This window comes from Aquarana catesbeiana, unplaced genomic scaffold, assembly GCF_042186555.1.
Source record: "Aquarana catesbeiana isolate 2022-GZ unplaced genomic scaffold, ASM4218655v1 unanchor182, whole genome shotgun sequence".
NCBI classification, from domain to species: Eukaryota; Metazoa; Chordata; class Amphibia; order Anura; family Ranidae; genus Aquarana; species Aquarana catesbeiana.
Genome location: NW_027362604.1, coordinates 1,725 through 18,790, shown reverse-complemented (window position 1 = coordinate 18,790; position 17,066 = coordinate 1,725). Strand labels below are relative to the sequence as shown.

Here is a 17,066-nt window from a genome sequence, read left to right as displayed (position 1 = left end):
TTGCTATCATGGCGAAATGCTGGGCTGTTCTGACTGGCAAAGCTCTGCCACTGATGGGTTGAGATGAGTTGGAGCACTTTTCAAAGTGTAAGTGAGTGATCACTAATCTTTGGTTGCAGCTTTTCTAATACAACACACAATATTATAGTCCACCAGCACTTGAGTATATTTATAATCATGAGTTGGAGCATGCTGCTAAGCCCCCAACACACACACACACACTCTTATGGCAAGTCACTAGGAAGGGCAGCATATCTTGCCAACAGAAATATGCAGGAGGTAGAAAGGGGCGGGAAGGCTTACGTAAGATGTGCGGAGCTTTACCTATCACAGCCGGAGATTCAGTAGTGAAAGGAAGGCGTGGGAGATTGCTGCGTGTATGTAAACCCATTAGGTACCTGTCCCCCTCCAATTAATTAAATATATTTAATTGGCTTGTGAAAAGCTGAATACACAACATATAAATCAGTGAAATGGCAGTAAATAGGGAATGTAAGGGTTTATTCCTATTTCTGTATTTGTGCTATGACCCATACTTTTTACTAATGGTAACAGTCAATGAGGTTTGTATAGATGGTTCAGACCACAATGCTGCATTGCTAACAAAAAAATAAAAATACAAATTCTTGCACAATTTCCTTAGCAGTACACGTGTTTTAAAGCGGAGTTCCACCCAAAAGTGGACCTTCCCCCTGATTTGTCTCCTCTCCCCCTCCGGAGCCACAATTGGCCCCTTTCGGGGGGGAGGGGGGACAGGATCCCTGACTAACAGGTATGTCACGGGCCGTGGCCTGTGACATCACCGCAGGGCTCCCTTCTCCTCTCCCTGTCGCCGGGCCAGTAGGAGAGAGCAGCGGGGCTTCGCGCATGCGCAGTATGGTTGCCAGCGTGAAGCCGTAAGGCTACACTGCCCAGTTCCCTTACCCGCAATGGTGGCGGCAGCACCCAACAGCTGATGGAAACATCAGCTGAGGTGCCGACATCGCTGGACTCCAGGACAGGTAAGTGCCCTATTATTAAAAGCCAGCAGCTGCATTATGTGTAGCTGCTGGCTTTTAATTTAATTTTTTTTGGGGGGGCGGAACACCACTTTAAAGGTGGAACTTCCATCAAATTGTGAAGAGCAAGGACTGATCCTCCCTCCCTGGCTGAGTGGGCATATAAAGCTGGAGAATATCAGTAATCTGAAACGTATGATTACTTGGGACGAGGATAAAATGGAGGCATATGGGATCATGTGGACTGCATGGTCATATTGTTTGATACTCCGCTGAGTTTAAAAAGTTTGTGTCCTGAATCTCTGGGTTGCATAACCTGCAATGGAAAGGGGCTCTCTCCCATTCCCTATAACCCCCCTTTTTTCTCCAATATTTTCCTTCTCTTTCTTTTTCTTCTCGGCAACTTTGGTAGTGCTATGTGGGATTATACTCTTCTACCTAATTCAGGTCACTACCATATCCTGCTTCTAAAAATTACTTTGGATATGCAGTCATGGCCAAAAATATTGGCATCCCTGCATTTCTGTTAGACAATGCACCACTTCACCCAGAAAATTGTTGCAATTACAAATGTTTAGGCATTCTCAGGTTTATTTCTTTTGTTTGTATTGGAAGGACATGAAAAAGTGGAGAAACAAAAAGCCAAATCGGACACATTCAACACAAAACTCCAGAAATGGACTGGACAAAATTATTGGCACCTTCTCAAAATTGTAAGAATTGCATTCAAAGTTTGTGATGCTACCGTAATTTGCAATTATACTCACCTGTATCGATTACCAGGTGCTGACAATATAGAAATCACACCGGCAACCAGTTAAAATGGTGAAAGATTGACTCAATCTTTGTTTGTGTGTCTGTGTGCCACATGGAGAAGTGAAAGAGCAGCAAATAACTGTCTGAGGAGTTAAGAACAAAAATTGTGGAAAAGCATAGACAGACAATCTCAAGGTTACAAGTCCATCTCCAGAGATCTTAATGTTCCTGTGTCCACTGTGTGCAACATTGTCAAGAAATTTACAGCCCATGGCACTGTAGCTAATCTCCCTGGATGTGGACGAAAGAGAAAGATTGATCCAAGCGTTTGCCAAAACTTACCTAAGGAAGCCAAAATCTTTGTGGAAGAATGTTCTGCGAATTACAGCTTTTTGGTAAAGCCCATCATTCTGTTTTCAGAAAAAGAAATGAGGCCTTTAAAGAAAAGAATACAGTCCTTACAGTCATACTGGTGGAAGTTCACTGATGTTTTGGGGTTGCTTTGCTGCTTCAGGCGCTGGATGTCTTGAATGTGTGCATGGCATTATGAAATCTGAAAACTACCAAAAGAATTCTGGGGTGCAATGTAGAACCCAGTGTCAGACAATTGGGTCTCCATCAGAGGTCATGGGTCTTACAGCAGAACAATGACCCAAAGCACACATCAAAAAGCACCCAGAAATGGTTTAGGACAAAGCACTGGAGAGTACTGAACTGGCCAGCAATGAGTCCAGATCTAAACCCCATAGAGCACCTGTAAAGAGATCTCAAAACAGCAGTTGGGAAAAGGAACCCTTCCAATATGAGACCTGGAGCAGTTGGCGAAAGAAAAATGGTCCAATATTTCAGTAGAGAGAGAGGTGCAAGAAACTCATTGATGGTTACAGGAAGCGATTGATTTCAGTTATTTTTTCCAAGGGGTGGGGGTGTGCTACCAAATATTAAATTAAGGGTGCCAATAATTTTGTCCAGTCCATCTTTGGAGTCTTGCATGGAATGTGGCAGATTTGGCTTGTTTCTTCACTTTTGTGTCATACAAATACAAAGAAAATGAAATAAACATGAGAATGCCTAAACATTTGTAATTGCGACACATTTCTGGGCGAAGTGGTGCATTACAGTGCCTTGAAAAAGTATTCATACCCCATGACATTTTCCACATTTTGTCATGTTTCAACCAAAAACGTAAATGTATTTTTAATGGGAATTTATGTGATAGACCAACACAAAGTGGCACATAATTGTGAAGTGGAAGGAAAATGATAGTTTTCAATTTTTTTTTACAAATAAGTATCTGAAAAGTGTGGCGTGTACATTGTCCTAAAAATTCCAATGTAAAAATAGATAATTTACTGTTAAATGCAGACCACATTTTTATGGAGCTTTCACATTCCCTCATCATATCCTGGCAGCCATATGTAGCAAGGGCAAAGATTCCAAAAGGGTGGACATTTGTTGCAGTAACGGTACAGCGCTCCAAAGTATTGACCAAAAAAAGCTCTGCCAAAGTAAAGGCGCCTTAAGAAAGACTCTCTCCATACCTTACCAAATACTGTGGGGGGGGGAACGATACTCTCAGGAAGATCCCCCCCACCATATCTGGCCAAATGGGAAAGGGGACCTATATATCACATTTTCCTATAGTTAAAAGTAGTGTAGCACCAATACAGTTTTTTTTTTTTTACCAGCGAGTACAAGTACCAATACTTTAGGTCGAGTACTCACCGATACGGAGTAAGATACCTTTGCAGGGTGATTTGAGCCTATACAAAATGAATAGGCTCAAATCTCACTGCAAAAGAATTGCATGCAATTTGAACAGGAATGAGGTGCGGTTTCTGTCTGAATCGCATGCGGTTTCCCACACCGCTCCTGTGTGAATCCAGGCCTGTCAGTGATTTCAGCCTGCATTCACACAGGAGCGGTGGGAGGAATTGCACCGCATTCCTGTTCAAATTGTATGCTATTCTTTGAGTGGCAATTTGAGCCCATTTATTTTATATGGGCTCAAATTGCACCACAAAGGTATCGGGTACCGGAGCATTTTCACTAGTATGAACACTTGTGAAAATACTTGGTATCGGTAAAACCCCAGTCGAAAGGATAGCATTCTTTTTGTTCACCCATAAAGCCCCAATCAGTTATAACTACCAAGATATTACCTATAAGCTCATATTGCATTGGTACAGGACTCCGGTCACCCTTGGTAAACTATTCTTAAGACAAAGTGACCTTTGCTGGTGCAGCACAACACATAGAGGGACACCACTGTCCTTTTATCCGATCGTTCTGGCAACAGGTTCTACATAGAATACAACTTACAAACATTACCCTTCTTTGATGACCCTGCCCCCCCCCCCCCCCCAATCACGATTTCTGTTAAACCCAACACCTTTCTCAAAAGCATTATCTCGAGTCTTTACACCTTTTAAACACCATGAAGGCTTGCATACCAAGTCTGTGGAAACAGCAAACCTCTCCCACAGTACCACATGGTGAGTGATATACAACGGATGGAACAATCAACTTCCACCATGAAAGACCAAACTGAAGCTCGTACGGCAAGATAGTCAGAACTGTTCCCAGTAGAACTATCTACTGAATACTTACAATATTTCTTGGAAAAAAACCCTGTGGACATCTCACCCCTACCTCTTACCATAGTTACTTCCTTCTCCTTACTTTTACCCTTAACCCATTTATAAAAACAAGAATTGGCTCTCATTGGATGTCTTTGTCCTTGCAATTCTAGTGCTTTATAGCAATTAAACTATGGCACTTGATATTCAATACAATTTTCTATACCAAGTGATATTTGTCTATTGTTGTCACTATTAACATATACCATGTCTGCTTACATTTGAACGCAACTTAATGCTATGTAGAATTCTGATGTGAACCTCTAAAAAGAGGATTTGAAAAAACTAAATTTTAATAAAAAAACAGCAGCCTGCATTCAACAATAAATACCGATTTCTACATTAGCATTTTACAACAATTTTAATGGTGCATTTACCAGGAAGAAAAAAGGACAAATAATCTGTGCCTTAACATCCTGGTATTCTTTGCTACCCTTCACGATGACATGTGCACTCAACACTCCAGCCCAAGGATTTATATTGTTTACATGGTGCCATAGCCTGCAAGCCCAGTGCTTTTAGAATTGCCTGAAATCTTCTGGAATGTACAACTTTGAGATCCAAGAGTCTGCAGGCAGTAAGGGCTGCATTGTTCTCACTAAGGCGAGGAAGATGGAAGTGCAGGGACAAGAACAGCAGAAAAAAAGGGTTTTATATATAAAAAGAAAAATGAATAATGTAATCATGTTTAAGGAGGGGGCAAGAAGTAGGATTAAAGAGGGTACAAAATGAGGGTGAAGGTCCGCATTGTACTGCATGATAAAAAGGGTATGCGTGACCAAAAACACCATGCCTTCCCTTCCTAGGACTTTACTGCCATTACCCATCATCAAGCATGTTCTAACCTGACAACTTATTACACAGTGTGCATGATGGGTACGGAACCATCCACCTAAGTGCCAAGTGAAGGAAGTGCTGTGTGGGGATCTTACCCGTTCCATCTTGAAGTTTCGGCCTAGGACATTCTTCTGGTTGGTGTCCAGGCCCTGGCAGCCAGTTAGAAATTCCGGTAAGAAGGCAGAGAAGAAAGTACTGAAGTCCACAGATGCCATGTTATAGACAGCTATGCCAATCTCCTCCTGCAGGAGGTCATGGGACTTGTGAATAAGAACCTGGAGCAGAACACTGACAAACTGTGGCAGCATCATGGCCCGGAAGAGCTTCTACAAAGAGAAAAGAGAGAGTGTTAGATGACAAAGGGCTACAGCTGCTCTAGCACTAGGTGCTGTATGGAGTCTGGCAGTGTGGCTTGGTAGAGCTCAAGAAACATGGATACAAGAAAGTAAATATGCACAAGCCAAATGATCCAGCATCCAAAATAACCTAGCGCAGCACCCTGGAACTCTACCACAATGCTATGGACCACACCAATCTGCAGAAATGGATTAGTGCTTACTTTTTGAGTGAAGGGGAATATTGTTTTTTTGTTTTTTTATCTACAAAGGGACAAATTTCATAGAGTAATTTACCTTATTAAAGTTGAACTATGTCCTCCAATCAGAAAAAGTATGTGCAACAGTTTTCTCCGGTTTTTCTCCCGCCGGGAGAAGACCGTGATTATTGCTAGCAGCCTCTAGCAAAAATTGCAGGTAAAACCCGGCATGCTGGTTGTACCCAAGTTGATTGATCGGTACATTCAGCCTGCCCATACACGGTTCAAATCTCGGCTGGTTCCTGCTGAACCGGCCGGGATTCGAACTGTGTATAACCTGCCTAAGGGAAGAAAAAGCTAGAAATGAGACTAACCACAAAGACAGACAAATGGGTTGTTCCATGAAAACTGGGGAACAGAAAAATTACCAAAATAAAGTGGTCATCAGCAAACTTTTTGCGATAGGTAAAATAACACAGAAAACAAAAATACTGATATTGGTGCCAATCACATCATGGAAACTACTACACCACATCTCACCTTGTGGTACAGTTTGTGTTTGCTGTTTAGGGTCTCCAGATACCCGAGATTTTGTTTGAATAAATGTATGTCAGGCTGCAGGAAAGACTGTCCAAATGCCTAAAGAAAAAAAAAAAGATAAAATTATGCTTCATTACATCTCACATTGTAGATCTGCAGCCTTCTATAACTAGAACAGGGGTCTCAAACTGGTGGCCCTCCAGCTGCTGCAAAACTACATGTCCCATAAGGCATTGCAAGGCTGACAGTTACAAACATGACTCCCACAGGCAGAGGCATGATGGGATTTGTAGTTTCGCAACAGCTGGAGGGCCACCAGTTTGAGGCCCCTGAACTAGAAGCACAACTGACAGCAGGCCAGGTTTATTCAAATAGAAGGAAGACAAGTCTGGGGTGGCCACAGCTACTGATTTTACAGTGTAAGCCCAGAGATTCAATTCCCTTCCTCCAAAGCTCCGTGCAGTGCTCGGAGCCAAAATAAAGTACTTTCAGAGCAGGTGAGAGCTCTGGGCCAATCAGTTACGACTCTACTCTAGTGATATGTAACTTATACTTACATTTGCTTTGCTCCAAGTGGATGAATGGAGCGGTGGGGGAGAAAAATAAAGCAGGCATGTGTTGCTGGGGATGAGCAAGCTAAAGCGAACCTGTGCTTTGCCCGTGCAAGGTAAGAGCAGGTCACTTTAAGGATAACCCAAAAGAAATAGCAAGGTTTTGATCCAAATTGATAGGGGAACAAAAGTCTTATATAAAAATCTTTATAGAGTAGTAGACAACGGGGCTTCAAGTGTCTGACCTCACAGAACGAATATCAGAAGCCTAGGAGTGGGGAAGGTATTAAACCTCTAAGGTCTGCTCTGTCCCCCCAGTGAATAATAAAAAATATCAACCCCATGCTCCGTGACTGGGCAGAAAAACGCACACATCTGGAAAGGATAACCAACTAATTACCATGCTACTTGCCCTAAATACAGGGTTCATCATTTTATTTGGGTTAGACAATAATATAGCACCAACAATTTCTGCTTTACTGAGAACACATCATTTCACATTAGTTCTTGTCTGAAGAAGCTCACCATCTAATGTAATGATTCTAGCTTTGTTCTCACCTGCATCACTGCAACAAACTGAGCCTGATTCTCCATTGGCTCGTCAGCGCCATCACGTTGCACGCTGGCCAGGACAGAAGAGCGATAGAAATACCTCCAGTTGTGATGTAAAAGCTGGAATAATAGTTCGAACAGTTCGGCCTTCACATCTGGGGAGGGGCGCTGAAGGAAGAACCAGGTAATTACCACCCAGATGTGAGACAGGAATACATAGCAATAACGTGACTTTACAGTGTTGCATTTTAAGAGGTGAGAAACAGATATTTCCATGTGATGTACCAGATATGCTCACCTGTTTTAGGTTCATTCATACCACTGCAAACTAGAGACTTCAGTGTGGCCTGGCTAAAATCCAGAATTCCTTCTCTTTATAATTAATAAAAGTTTTTCTGATGTAGATCTATAATGTTAAATCCCCCCCACCCTATCCTGATCCTCCTGACACCGAGTACTCAGAGGGTAAAGGGGCAAAAAAAAAATAGGAAAATTGCAAAAAAATAAAATAAAAATAAAAAAAAACTTCCGATACCGTCCACTGCACTGCTGATATACATGCATGTGTGTTTGTGCTCTGAGGTGCACACTCTAATGCAGTAGGCTGCGTACACTAATGTAAACCATTTTAAAGTGGGGCCCCTAAATCCTCCCACTCTGGGAGAATGGTTGGTTTGCAAACTTCAGCTGAAGTTGCGCAATTTCAAACCGGCATTTCAGTCCGGCTTTGGGGGTGATTTGATAGACATCTGTGCAGGTTTCAGGCACATATGTCTATTGAAATCGCCAAAAGTAGTGCAGAAACTACTTTTGGGAATCAGTGCAGCTCCGTAAAGTCAGTGTTGCACCGATTCGGACGGTGCCATTGCCGGCAATAGGCATGTCAAATCGACCCAATGTGAACGTAGGCTTATTATCAAAGCTTGATTGAACAAGCTGCAGTTAGAAGCCGATTGGTCACTATGCACAGCAACACCAGACACTGTGTGCACCAGGTTTAGTAAATCAACCCTATAGTGTAATATCTTACAATATCCATTCCTCCAAGGCTGATCCTCCTGCCACAGTAATTCAATGCTCCACATGACCAGTCTGGAAAGCATTGGCCATGACACCAAAATGAGGCTTAAAGCTCCATGAATACTATGACTTTAAATAGACAAACTATTAAAAATTGATGCAGTGGCTGTTAGTGTTATAATAACTGTACGCAGAATCACTGTGACCCATAATTAATCCTTAAGGGTCCCCGCTCAGGCTATCAAGGTCTGATGAGTTGGATGCCGCTGACTGGTGAGGGTGCAGGCTGAGGAGAGGTCCGTCCAGACACAAAGCACACTGCAGAAATAGGAAGGAGATAGCCCGGCCACCGCACACCTCACCCGGCCTGAGTGGTTAGCAGGTAAAAGCAGCCTCAGCTCGATTGATCCAGGCCACATCCCCAAAATGTTCCTTTTTTGTTTTCTTCGTATTTCTGTGTATATCACGCAGTTGAACTGCTGCTTTTCTGGGGGGTTCTTTGTGGTAGCACGGTATTTTTCTGTTTTTCTCACATCCCCAAAATGTTTTGCCCCACCCTGGGGCTTAATTATGGAGATCCACTCCGGCCGTGTGAGGTGTGCAGTGGCTGGCTATCTCTTCCTATTTCTGTATGCAGCATCAGCTACTTACAGTATACAGGCACTGTGTTCTGGCAGCGGTACAGGGACTTCCTATTCCCGGAACAAAATCAAGTTGGGCTGAGTGCTGCTCAGCCATCCATAGGAATCCTTGTATTTTTATGAATGAAGAGGGGGAGAGGTGTGTGGATGACTTCACTGCATGGATTAGTAAGGGAAATCGTTCACTTGGGTCAGCTTGGTACAAAGGAACTATTTGAAGTCATAGTATTTCTGGAGTTAGGCTTTAAAGGACTGATTGTCCAAGAAGAGCCAGCCAATTGGCTTAAACACTGATCCTCCCCTTTGAGTGAGATCACCTGACCAATGCCTTGTTTTCAGCATCATTAGTCTGTAAACGTTTGTGAGCTGGTAGGTAAACTACATAAAGGCTTATATCAAAGTAAGTTCAGCAATAGAACCCAGGTAACCATATAAACTGAGCAAGGGGGACAAATAAAAGACAAGTGAGAAGCTACACATGAAACACACATACCTCAGCGATAATGGGGTACAGCTGCTCCATGCACAGGGACAGTATACTGGGCAGGAACGGCTTAAAGGCCTGGCCGGGTTCCTGCACTACAACTTGCAGGATCTTAAGAAACTTCTCCACCACGTGGCAACCCGCGCTGCCCTCCTGCAGGATACTTTCTGCCAGCTGTTGCCTGCCAGGAGAGATAATGTGCGTTTCAGTCAGTAATTTTTTCAGCTGCTTTTCACAAGAGTACAAGACTATAGGAGAGGAAAGAAGGAACACACCCTGGATAATGTATGGAAATAACCTCTCCATATACAAAATTACTTTCGTCCCTAACCCTAATAAAAGTGTAAAAAATTTAACCTCTTTACATCCGCGCTATAGCCGAATGCCACAGTGCAAACCTGAATTTCCAGGAGGCCGTCATATGCAGGGCCCTGCAGGGCGCGCTGTGATCACCGAGTCACTGAGACTGGGGTGATCACAGATCCGAGTAAGGGGCCAGTCCCGGCTTGGTGATTGTTTTTTTTTTCTCCTCACGCTGACAGCGTGAGGAAAAAAAAAAGCCAATCACCGGCTTATCTGCAAGGGACATCGGTCCCGAAGAGGAAGAAGCAATTATGCCTCATCTGTGCCACCTGCCATTACCACCTGACAGTACCCACAGTGCCACCTATCAATGCCCATGAGTGCCACCTATCAATGCCCACCAGTGGTGCCAATCAGTGCCACCTAGCAGTGCTGCCTATTAGTGTAACCGATCAGTGCCCATTATTGCCACCCATCAGTGCCCATTATTGCCACCCATCAGTGCCGCCTCATCAGCGTAAATCAATGAAGGAGAAAAATTACCCATTTTAAAATTTTATAACAAAATCTAAAAAAAAAAAAAAAAAAAAAAAATTTTTTAATTCGGTCTTTTTAAATTTTTTTAACAAAAAATAAAAACCGCAGAGGTGATCAAATACCACCAAAAGAAAGCTCTATTTGTGGGAAAAAAAAAAGATAAAAATTTCATTTGGGTACAGTGTTGTATGACCGCGCAATTGTCATTCAAAGTGCATCAGCGCTGAAAATTGGTCTGGACTGGAGGGGGGTTTACGTGCCCAGTAAGCAAGTGGTTAAAAAGAAACAGTGTAAACATAAAAAATAAAATCAACAACATACGCAAGTTGTGCACACATACAGTGGGTATAAAAAGTCTAAACAACCCTGTTAAAATGTCAGGTTTCTGTGATGTAAAAAAATAAATAAATTAATGAGACAATGATAAATCATTTCAGAACTTTTGTCCACCTTTAATGTGACCTATAAACAACTGTACAACTGAAATCTTTTAGGTGGAGGGAAGTAAAAAAAAAAAAAAAAAAAAAAAAAAAAAAAAAAAAAAAAACTATATATATATATATATATATATATATATATATATATATATATATATATATATATATATATATATATATATATATATATATATATATATATATATATATATATATATATATTTATTAAGGTTGCATAAGTGTGCACACCCTTACACTAATACTTTGTTGAAGCACCTTTTGATTTTATTACAGTACTCGCTCTTTTTGGGTATGAGTCTATCAGCATGGCACATCTTGACTTAGCAATATTTGCCCACTCTTCTTTGCAAAAGCATTCCAAATCTGTCAGATTGCGAGAGGGAATCTCCTGTGCACAGCCTTTTTCAGATCACCCCACAGATTTTCAATCAGATTCAGGTCTGGGCCATTCCAAAATTTGAATCTTCATCTGGTGAAGCCATTCCTTTTGTTTATTTGGATGTATGTTTGGAGTCGATCAAATGCTGAAAGGTGAAGTCCCCCCCCCCCCTTCATGTTCATCTTTCTAATTGAAGCCTGAAGGTTTTGTGCCAATATTGACTGGTATTTGGAGCTGTTCATAATTCCCTTTGCCTTGACTAAGGCCCATGTTCCAGCTGAAGAAAAACAGCCCCAAAGCATGATGCTGCCACCACCATGCTTCACGGTGGGTATGGTGTTCTTTTGGTGATGGAGTGTTTTTGCTTCAAACATATCTTTTGGATTTATGGCCAAAAAAGCTCAACCTTGGTTTCATCAGACTATAACACATTTTCCCCGCATGTTTTGGGAGACTTCAGATGTGTTTTTGCTAAATTTAGCCAGGCTTGGATGGTTTTCTTCTTAAGAAAAGGCTTCCGTATTGCCACTCTACCCCATAGCCCAGACATATGAAGAATACGGGAGATTGTTGTCACATGTACCACACAGCCAGTACTTGCCAGATATTCCCGCAGCGCCTAATGTTTCTGTAGGCCTCTTGGCAGCCTCCCTGACCTCGTCTTTCCATCAATTTTGGAGGGACGTCCGGTTCTTGGTAATGTCACTGTTGTGCCATATTTTCTCCACTGATGATGACTGTCTTCACTGTGTTCCATGGTATATCTAATGCCTTGGAAAATCTTTTGTACCCTTCTCCTGACTAATACCTTTTAACAATGAGATCCCTCTGATGCTTTGGACGCTCTCTGCAGACCATGGCTTTTGCTGTAGGATACGACTAAGAAAATGTCAAGAAAGACCTACTAGAACAGCTGAACTTTATTTGGGGTTAATCAGAGGCACTCTATATCATGGCAGGTGTGTACTGACTCCTATTTAACATAAATTGAATGCAATTGCTTAATTCTGAACACAGCTACATCCCCAGTAATAAGAGTGTGCACAGCTATGCAACCACATTATTAACATTTTTTTATTCTTACTTCCCCTCCCGAAAAGATTTTAGTTTGTTTTTCAATTGAGTTCTACAGTTTATAGGTCACATTAAAAAGGTGGAAAAAGTTCTAAAATGATTTCTGTGTCTCATTTTTTTTTACATCACAAAAACCTGAAATTTTAACAGGGGTGTGTAGACTTTTTATATCCACTGTATGTACACGGTGTTTGTACCCCACAGGAAGCATCGCTGCGAATGTCAGACAGAGCGAGAAAAAAAAAAAATTTAACGTGTGGTCTATGGAGATTTTTTTAAGTATCATAGTTTGTCACCATTCCACGAGTGTGTGCAATTCTAAAGCAGGACACGTTCGGTACCTATTTACTTGGCGTAACATCATCTTTTATATTACACCAAAAAATTGGATTATAGATGGTTTCCTTTTTTTTTTTGCATCAAAATTCATTTTCAAATTTCAAATTCAAAAAAAAAAAAAAAAAAAAAAAAGAAGAAAAAAGAAAAAGAAGGTTTCCGCTCCCCCCCTCCAAAAAATAATTGACATGCCAAATGTGGCATGTCAGGGGCTCACCTTCCCTTAAAGCGGAAGTTACATTTTTGGGTGGAACTCTGCTTTAAAAAGTGTTTTCTTTTTCAAAACTGCGCTTGAAAAACCGCTGCGCAAATACCACATGACATAAAAATTGCAATAATTGCCATTTTATTCTCCGGGGTCTCTGCTAAAAGAAAAATATAGAATGTTTGGGGGGTTCTAAGTAATTTTCTAGTAAAAAAAATACTGATTTAAACTTGTAAACAAAAAAGTGTCAGAAAAGGCCTGGAGCTGAAGTGGTTACATTGACAGTGAAAACTGCATCAAACATTCCCACGTAAAATAAAATCTTGGTATCTGACAGGGTTTCTGAGTCACAAGGGCTTTACCGACCCTGAACCCTGGATCAATAGACCCGAAAAGGTCCACTGGACCAGATCAGCAGTAGGCTTGTAATTTGGCATTAAATGTGAAACATGAAGTGACTTCACTAAAGCTTACAGGACTGCTAAAAAGAGCTTTCAAATAAGCACCATTCTCGCTTAGAATTGTGCTGGATAGACAGAGCTGTGTGATTACCTGGTGAACATGTTGAGGAAGGTTTGTATAATTTGCTCAGTGAATGGAACTCCCATTTGTACCCGAAGTCCTTGAAACAAGGCCAAGAAGAAGCTCAGCATTTCCTCTGTCACATCTATAAAGAGGGAGACAGTGGCGTGTTATCTGTGAATTTACACCAAAATTCTTTATTACTATATAGAGAATTTATTTAGTATGACAGCTGACAATGAGCACTGCACCGCAGCAACCAATCATTCTTTAATGCGGTTAGGCGTTTTACAGGGAAGAAACACTTAAGTGATCGTTGTGGGTTAACTGTACATCACTATATAACTGATGTGAATCTGGCCTGGTTAAATAGCCTATAAATATTATAATTGCTGTTGGCTTACTGTCAACACCATCTAGCGCTAAATCTTATTAAAAAAGGAACACATCACAGTAAAGATATCAGAGTGGCCACAGCAAGCTTGTTTTAATAGGTGCCTTATTTGATGCTCATCATCATTGGAAAGCCTTCAATAAGGTCCTGTAATCGGGGCCATACCAAAAGCAGGTTATGGTAGGGAGTGCAGCAGGGGTGAGAGCCTCTTCCACTCATTGCAAGACTGGGCTTTGAAATTGACAGTGCAGCCTTGCCGATTACCCCGGGAGAGCGGTGGTACACTTCAGAATCTTTACCTTGGGTGCCAAAGGACCCAACATGGTATGACTGACCCAGAACAAGCATGTAGTGAGGAAGGAGGACAGTTCAGGAGCATACCTGCAAAAAAAAGTCTGCACATGCTAGTCTCCCATTTATACCTTCATATATTATTTATAGAAAGAAACTTATTTAAAACATGACTTCTAGATTTAAAGGTAACTATTATGTCGGGAGACATTGGCCAGTTCAATAAAAACCAGTCCAGTATGTCAGCCGGTCTAACAGAAGCCAGCAATTTGGCCAGTTTCTGTCAAGCCAGCATGCCAATGGCTAAGAGTCCTGACCGGAGGTGTCCTGGAGGAGGGGGCATCCCCCTGTCAGAACAACAGCTCAACAGGGGAAATCGCTGTACTAACATCTGGGTTGGGTGGGAAAAAAAACTATTAGTGTGTACCAGGCTTAAGTCTGCATTTTACCTCTTCCCCCAGTCCAGATAAAACAAGAACCTAATTTAGCTGCTCAGAGGACTTCAGCCTGCTATGCACTCGCTGTATGCAACAGGGTGCAGGATCTGCAGTACTAGATTCCACCAGCAGGTGACATTACAAGCTGTGGTTCCAAAACTCAGTGACACCTGGGTACAACAAGAAGGGGATATTTGGTATATGAAAGTAGAGATTGCTACATACCAGACTGGTGGATGTACGCTGGGAAGAGGGTAAGTGAAAGCTGGGCTGCCTCCTGCATGGACTGGTAACAGATCTGCCGGGACTTGGTGCCCTCACTGGAGATATTCTCCACGATGTCCCTCAGCACACCCAATGTCTGACAGATCACACGCTTAGCTAGGAGAAGAACAAGACATACATGTGTAAGATCAGGACACAAAACACTTGTATGAACAGTCTAGCCAGATCTGTCAAGTTTTTATTGCTGTCTGATGCCAACTGGAGAGAGCTTCTCACTTCCTGTCCCTGTGACACCAGGACAAGGAACAAGCTGAACAGTTATAACTGGGTCAGGAAAACACAGACAGTAATAATGACCTGAGAAAGGTGCTAACCCTTCCACATTTTACTTAAAAAAAAAAAAAAAAAAAAAAAAGGGAAAATATATCCAATGGGAAGGCTGCAAACCCTTCACAAACAAAAGAAAAGAAAAAAAAAAAAAAGTCTGGGTTTAAACTTCAAATCTTCTTTCCTGGAAAAATGATAGATTATAAAGTGAAATAATAAACTGAGTATATGGCATTTAACAGCCATATGGCTTTCTAATCCCTATGTGAAGTAGACATTAGGGGTGATTTACTAAAGGCAAACAGACGGTGCACTTTGCAAGTGCAGTTGCTCCAGAGCTTTGTAAATGAGGTAAAGCTCAACTCTACAAAAGAATACCCGATCACCTACAAGGGAAAATAAATATAAATAAAATTTAATTAATTAAAAAAAAAAAAAAAAAAGCATTTTGGCTTGCGCATGATTGGATGATGGAAATCAGCAGTGCTCCCTCTCATTGACGGAGCCCTGGAGCAACTGTACTTGTGGTGTGCAGTCTGTTTGCCTTTAGTAAATAGTCTCCAATGGAAAATATTTATGTTTTCGTGTTCCCACAAAGGAATTACAGACACATATGGCCTCATTCACATAACACAGCTGTAAACGTGTTACTGGTCATTAGGTAAGGAACCAAAAATTTCGGTGTAAATGATCGGTAAAAAGATTCAATTTTTTTAATGTGTAAAAATTGCCCTGTTTTTGTTCTCAATATACATGTGTACACATGTCCTCAGAGCAGATTTTTGGGTTTTGTGTTACAGATCTGAATGCATTACATGTTTACGCAGATGTGCGAATGTTCCCTTTGAGAACCATGATGCTGCATTCAGATCTTAATAACTGCAAGATGTTATAACAGAACATATATAGTTCTATGCTGAGGATACTCATAGGAATGTACACGGGTTTCCCCTTGACTGGTTTCTTCACCCCCTTTTTTCCCCCCCCTTTCTCCTGCCCCTATATCTTTTCCCATAGCCAATACCAGTACCACATATCAAAATGGCTCGATGGGATATCGCCCAATAAGCCCCTAGTGGATTGGACATGCATTCCATGACCCTATTGGTAATAACTTGTATTTTAATATATGGTTTCATTAGCTCTACTGGTATTTCCACCTATAATGTTTAATGTTGAGATCTCCCTGTTTAACATTAGGAGGTCTTCTGTCTATGAATGTTTTAAGGGGAAAAGCATTCCTGTATATGTGTTCGGTTTAACATCCGTTTGCACTATTGTTCAAAGATTGTGCCTTGTAGGTCTTATTACTTAATAAGAATACTGAAATATAAAAGAGGAAATTCACTGAAGTGCAATGTAGGGTATTCCAGGCTTTGATCCTTGAGAAATAACCCCCCTCCAAACAGGTTAAGCACACCTACCATTTTTACATGGAAGGAAATGTATTTGGACTTGAATTGGTCTTGCTGTACATGCCAAGCGATCATACTTACTTATTCTCCTATACTTTACTGGAAGACTATGCTTATAGCAACAAAGACAGCTCTTCATCAATATGTGGATAAATGAGGCCTAAGGTACTCTAGTACAGAGTAAAAAGCACATTCTGCAGTATGAATTGTGCTACTCACTGGCTTCTAGCTGGCCCTTCCTCTGAGGAGGGGCAGAACCCTTCAGCTCACGGTAGTCTTTGGTCAGAGAGCTCAGTAGGGTGGTGTGGTGATTTGAGCGCTCTCCCCACTGTTGTTCAGGCTCGCTGACGTTTGGCCACGGGAGGAGGAGGACATTAGACAGAGCACGACAGAGCAGCACCTGGGCCTGTGCATGGGACAGAGGTAAAAAAAAGAAAAATTATTCATTCTGGGTCACTTACATCCAATGTGATCCAAAAAAATAAAATATATATACACACACACACACACACACACACAATTTCAGTAATTCAATTCAAAAAGTGAAACTCATATTATATAGATTCATTACACACAGAGCGATATATTTCAAGCATTTCTTTTTAATTTT

General features: G+C 41.5%; 1 protein-coding gene across 1 annotated transcript; it reads right to left on the bottom strand.

Annotated features, from left to right (window-relative positions):
- Positions 1–4,168: 4,168 nt before the first annotated feature.
- Positions 4,169–16,862, bottom strand: LOC141121486 (exportin-6-B-like; the record flags this gene model as incomplete). The annotated part of the gene is made up of 7 exons (XM_073611117.1): positions 4,169–5,556; positions 6,306–6,404; positions 7,415–7,576; positions 9,563–9,734; positions 13,398–13,512; positions 14,715–14,870; positions 16,676–16,862. Coding segments are annotated over 7 exons (1,536 nt in total), but the record flags the coding sequence as incomplete, so codon positions are not given.
- Positions 16,863–17,066: the final 204 nt, after the last annotated feature.